Source organism: Rhamphochromis sp. 'chilingali' (genome assembly GCF_963969265.1).
Source record: "Rhamphochromis sp. 'chilingali' genome assembly, chromosome: 9".
NCBI classification, from domain to species: domain Eukaryota; kingdom Metazoa; phylum Chordata; class Actinopteri; order Cichliformes; family Cichlidae; genus Rhamphochromis; species Rhamphochromis sp. 'chilingali'.
The window spans coordinates 14,567,034-14,573,330 of NC_137936.1; the positions used below are offsets into that span (position 1 = coordinate 14,567,034).

A 6,297-nucleotide genomic window follows, 5' to 3' on the forward strand; every position below is an offset into this window, starting at 1 on the left:
GCCTTTTGGCTAAAAAAGTGTGGTGCAGTGAAAGGTTTAACTCTTTAGCCCTCGAAAGCCTAGTTTGAGTAGCCTTGAAGCTATTTTCTTAACCTGGAGGTTTCCCTTTATTTCAGGGCTGCTTATAGAACAAACTCAAACTATTCAAACGGTCGTCAAACCACATCTTTACCTTTAATATATATTGTGATTGTCAACACTTATCATAGGGTATGGGGAGGTTTAAGGGGGAAAGAGTTAAAGTCTGGCACTGCTTCAGGTGACAGTAGAGAATTTAGAGAGTTTTTGGATATTTAAGCTCGATAAGCACCGCTGTGTTAAAAATATCTGAAGGAAAGGTGTGTTTACACTTCTTCACACATTTTTTGGGTGAAAATTGGATAATGAAAAAGAATGTGCTTTTTCTTAATCTTCAACAACAAATCATGAATTTCTCAAAACAGGATGGAAAATCACTCTTCGGCTGCAGCTTCAGCCTCCACGTGCTCCGGCTCCTTCTTCTCCACAGCCTCTGGTTCCTCGGCTGCCGCTGCTGGCTTCTCCTCCTCCACCTGCTCCTTCTCCTCCTCCTTCTTCTCTTCCTTCTCTTTTTTCTCCTCGGTCTTCATCACCACTGTCTCCGTCTTGGTGACTGTGGTGCTCTTCACTGCCGTTCCCTCGACTGCTGACGTAGACCCACTGCTTGCTTTGACTTTATCAAAGGAACTGCTGATGTAGGAAGGGATGTAGGAACTCTCCAGACCGTAGGCATTGTAGTTCACACCTACAAATTCAGAGGAAGAAGTGAGTGATTAACATTGACACATGCTAATATATCAGAGTTGATATTATGAGATTCTAACAATATAAACTGTATCCTCAGATATGATATCTAGATAAGATGGCTTCAGTCATGGCAAGGTTGTGGGCTTGTCTGACCAGTAAAATGCTCTATATAGCAACAATTAACAAAGCAGAACTAGAAATAGTTGCACATAAGTATGAACTCACAAGTCTGCTTGGACACAGTGGTCTGAATTCCAGCTGCCAACCTTTGGGAAGAAAGAAATAATAAATAAAAGACAAGAACAAGTAAAAGCATGAGTATATTGCTATGTAAGATGTAGGAGAGCATAGGTGCTCTTAGATGACCTGTTCTCCTCTCCTTCCAACAGTTTCCTGTATGTAGCAATCTCAATGTCCAGAGCCAGCTTAACATTCATAAGTTCCTGGTATTGGCGGACTTGGAGTGCCATATCCTGTTTGGCTCTCTGAAGAGCTTCTTCCAACTCTCTGATGCGGAGTTTGGCATCTTTCACCGCCAGTTCGCCGCGTTCCTCAACCTCTGTGATCTGAGCTTCCAAACTGCTTCTCTAAAAGTGGGAGAAGCCAAGCAGAGCGAGGCATTGAATTCAATGGCCTTCATAAGCCCGGCAATGCAGTTTGAATTATTACCTTAATGTCAAAACCTCAAATCATTCAAATGAACAGAAGAAAATCTCTGTCCCTCACCTGAGCTTTAACCATGTCGATTTCAGACTGGAGCCTCGCCATCCTGCGGTTCATGTCAGCAATCTCAGCCCTGGTTGACTTGAGGTCTTCTCCATATCTACCCGCCGACTGCTCCATCTCTGCGTACTGGCATGAAAAGAGACAGATCATAGTGAAACTTTAAAACACAAAGTGATACTGCTGGCAGGTTTTTTGCACAATTAATTTGACATGGGGATCAGGAAATCATGTTGCAGCACTCCAACATGCAGTTTGCAATCTCCAGATCCATATTGGCTTTCTGCTCTTTGACTTCTTTGTATATGAAACTTTTCAGTATGTTGCAATAAAAGTAAAGGAAATCGCCTAAGATAGAATATCAGGAGACAATAGAGGTCAGAAAAGTCAGAAAAGAGAAGGCATCCCACACCATCTGCCACAAGTAAAACTCTTGTACCATGCAGAGATTTCAAGTTCATGCTCTTCAGTTTTAAATGTTCATGAACATTAAATAAGCTTAATGGACTGTCCTCACAGATGATGATCTATTACATAATTGTGGGCTTTAGTTTCCCATAGCTTTGTGGTCCCACCTTGGTCTGATACCATGACTCAGCCTCCTCTCTGCTCCTTTTGGCAATGTCTTCATATTGGGCACGCACTTCAGCGATAATTGCGTCCATGTCAAGATTACGGCTGTTGTCCATCTCCACCACAACAGATGTGTCCTTTATCTGGCTCTGCAACTCATTAATTTCCTATGAAGGACAAAAAAGAGGGAAAACATACAACTGATGCCTCCTGTAGAAACACTTTTTATTAGGCTGGAAGTGAAAAATGAAATGAGGTAATTACTGCATCGTAGAGCTGCTTCAAGAATTCAATCTCATCTGAAAGTCCATCCAGTTTGGCCTCGAGGTCCACTTTCATCATATATGCTGCATCTGTATCCTTTATTGGAAAAAAGACAGCACTGAGAACATTCATTGTTCATTACAGTCAAAGTTTAAAAAGAGGGCATTATTTTTCCTCATGAAGGCTTATTGTAGTTTCAAGATCAAGCATTTACTAGAAAGTCTGCACAGACCTTCTTTAATAAGACGAAGTTGTTCTCACACTCATTGCGCTTGTTGATCTCGTCCTCATACCTGCAGAAAAGGAGAATTTTTTAGTCTGTATATAAAGAAAAACCGGCAGTGTGCAATCATCAATGGTGGGAAAGGTGCTTTGTCAGAACTGATAGCTCCATAAGTTAATATGGAAATGGTTCCATAAGTTACCATCTTTGCCTAATATGTGAAAAATCCCAGAGTCTGCCAGGGCAAACATGCAGATCTGTGTGCTGTGGCAACCCCTTCTGAATAAAGGAGCAGCTGTTTAAATCATAAGCTATTCTAGTAAGAAAACCTCCGTGAATACATGTGGTGCTGACAGTGAATATTAACTGTGAATATTCAGGGTTATTGTTATTTTTGCTCCACCACACTGCAAATGATTATTTTTATCTTCTTATCCGCTCTATCTTGTTGAAACTTTGGGTTCCTGACAGGAAGTTAAAAATAGCTCTGCAGGCTTTCTAAAAGCCAAACTGCACAAGTCTAGGAAAACTGGAAACAGAGTATCGTTGGCAGTTTAAGACTTTCCCAAATCTCGGACAAATAAAGCATGCCTTATGCTTGAGTGCAAGATTAAAGTGAAAAATCTCAACTCCACCCACTTGGTTTTAAAGTCCTCCACCAGGCCCGTTACGTTATGCAGGTCCGACTCCAGTTTGACTTTTTCGTGACCCAAGTTGTCCAGCTGCTTGCGCAGGTTGGCAATGTAGGCCTCGAACATAGCATCGACGTTTGAGTGAGATATGGTCTGCTCATGCAGAAGTTTCCATTTGGTCTCAAGCATTTTGTTTTGCTGTTCGAGGAAGCGTACCTGAAGATTGAAAGGTGGATGAATGCTTAGTAAGAAAAAGGAAGGAAACATGTAATGGGCAGAAACGTGTGGGTGTATGTGATGACTGAAGCTCTGACTTGGTGGATGAAAAAAAACAATGGGGGAGTTACACAAATATCAAAACCTTTCCATAGAAAACAATAAATAATGGAGTGGTTGGTCACTGGGATATGTGGTGGATAGGGTGGGTGTGACTGAAGAGTTTTGTTTGAATCCAAAACATACAGAGATTAACTGAAAGGAAAAAATGAGTAACCAGACTTCTCTGGCCTCCAGCTGCTTCTATCTGTCACAGCAAATACTCCAATCTCAAGTTTAACCCACTGTGTTGCGTTTCAACACGAAGTGGCACTGTTTCTCACTTGCCACACAGCTTGCCCCTTTTACAGCTCTTTCATTAAGCGTCATGACCTTGGGTGGGGTCTGTGCTACCACTCAGCAAACACAGGAGAGGCAGACTGCTGTTTGTGGGTGTGCCATATCACACCAGTGCGCATAGGAGTGGACGAGTGAGCTGTGTTTTACAAGCAGGAGAATTACCCTCAGCGTGATTGATTTTTATATCAACTTCTGTCCCACCCTGCTCTCCTGAAAGCTTTGTGAACCTTAGTCTGTTTATGGGTTTCAGCGACAGATAACGAAAGAATGTGGTCTCTGGTGGTGAAAATTCAGGTCATAAACGTTGAAAATAATTCGGTAAATGAGATTCTGTTCGGTAGACACCTGACACTTCGCTCTCTACTTTCACAACCACTCGTTTTGCAGAATATTGCTCGTATGGGGAATGCACTCCTTTGAGCAAAATTCATCTGCTCTTCATCCCACTCCTGTACTCTGTATCCAGGTTGATCCTTTTATCTGAGCTCTATGATCTCGCCTGAGAGTGAAAACACTGGAAGCAGGAAAGCCATTAAGCAAACCAGGCAATATTCCCAGCAGACTGTATAGATTGTTATGAAGTTTTGACAGGGAATGTCTTAAGGATGATCTCTTCTGTGAAATGAAACTTCTTTCATCTTTCACTCATTTTGGCTTGTAGCTTATCTCTGCAGTTTGTCTGTGCTGTTCTGCTACTGCCGTCACATTCAGTTTCACCCCAGCACTCCTGTCACTTATAGAAGTGTGGATCGTTTGCTGTTGGTGTTTTGCAGTTTATATGTGCTTTTCTGCAACATGAATTTCAAACACAAGATTTCACATTTCATTACAACCTCGACTGACCTTGTCGATGAAGGAAGCAAAGCGGTTGTTCAGGGTCTTGATCTGCTCCTTCTCTTCAGTACGGATTGCCTGGATGGTGGGGTCGATCTCCAGGTTCAAGGGAGCCAACAGGCTCTTGTTCACTGTCACTGCTGTGATGGGGGCCACAAATTCATTGGCCATGCCACCTGCTACACCTCCACCAAAGCCTGAATATCCAAACTCTACACCACCTAATCTTTGTCCGGATCCCCCAGCGGCAAACCCACCGACCGTCTTACAGCCCCCAACACCCACAGCTGCACCACTGCTGCCCACTCCTCCATATGAGCTGCGGACACCGTAGCTCTGCCTGGCACTCCCCACACCATGACCTCCATAGCCAGAGAAGGAGCGGCTGCTGAAGCCCTGCGTTGGGCTTCTGGGTGAGGACACAGTGGAGTAGGCGGTGGTCTTCACAGCTCTGACAGACATGGTGTAGGAGGAAGTCTGTAGCACTGAGGTTTTGTGAGAGGAGAGACTGCTGAGAGGAGAGTCAGGCAGACAGACCCACCCTGGTCCTGTGTACTATTTATTAGAGTAGGGGAGGAACCCTGCTGAGGTGCGATTGGCTGGTGTCCTCAGTGGGGGAGTGAAGGATAAGGGGGGAGAAAGAGCAAGAGGGGGCGAGATGAGGGAATGTCAGGGGAGAAAATTGCATCATGTTACACTTTTACAGCACATTAAAAGCACAAGAATTACGTAATATCAGAATGCCTTTTTTATATATAAAAAAAGGTTTCCAGAGATTCTGAAAGCAGAAGCTCTGGAAACCTGGAAAACAACCTTTGTGAAGTTGCATTTTCCATGCTTCATAGTTACAGTTGCATTAAAATTATTTTGCAACCAAGTTTACTTCACATGCTTTAGTCACACCTTGGACACATACGATCTACATCCTCATTGTATTTTACATATACTTATACACACACAGCAAACACTGGGTATAAGGAACATGTACACCACTTTATGAGCTTCCCTTCTACTTTATAACACCTCTGACAGGCTGTGATATATGGCAAAGTAAACCGTGCTTGGACAGTATGATGCCCTCTCCTAGCTGGTGGGCATCGACTGTGTAAACCCAGCAAAACAACTGCAGATTTAAAACATTGAATATGTTCCACCACTTTTTTGTCTTTGTATTTTTTGAAATATGTCTTTTAACATTTTATACCAAATGTTTTGTTACCTGTTGGACCAGATTTGTGCAAATGTGCAGCTTGCACAAAGAAACTATGTAATGGGCTGGGTGTTTCATTATCAGCAATAATTGCCACCGATCTATGCTATGTACACACACACATTGATAAACATTCCTTCTGTGTTTGCGCTTCACCTGCTGATATACACACATCCATCAACTCCATCAATTCACGTTGTGGAAATCTTCATTGATTTATCACTTGGCAGATTTATGACTCACAATCTTTTCAGGGCATTTCAATGGCTGTTGCCTAATTTAACCAGAATAACCCAACGTCTTCCCTCTAACAACATTTTTAGCAAACGTCTGTTCTTTGTTTTTCAGGTTTTGTCTGTCAGGGAGGGAAAAAAGACCACCTATTTATGAGCTCACGGAAAGAGAGAAATCCCATGGTACACTGCCATGTGCAAAATAAATGTGAACAGACACAAGGG

General features: G+C 42.8%; 1 protein-coding gene across 1 annotated transcript; it reads right to left on the reverse strand.

The window, feature by feature from the left end:
- Positions 1–281: 281 nt before the first annotated feature.
- On the reverse strand, positions 282–5,167 carry LOC308402405 (keratin, type II cytoskeletal 8-like). The gene is made up of 9 exons (XM_080891220.1): positions 4,639–5,167; positions 3,188–3,396; positions 2,558–2,618; positions 2,326–2,421; positions 2,064–2,228; positions 1,492–1,617; positions 1,132–1,352; positions 991–1,031; positions 282–763 (listed from the first exon to the last, which is right to left on the reverse strand). Exons 1-9 carry the CDS (start codon positions 5,089–5,091, stop codon positions 453–455), a joined length of 1,683 nt encoding a protein of 560 aa, XP_080747346.1. The 5' UTR covers positions 5,092–5,167; the 3' UTR covers positions 282–452.
- Between the last annotated feature and the right edge of the window lie 1,130 nt (positions 5,168–6,297).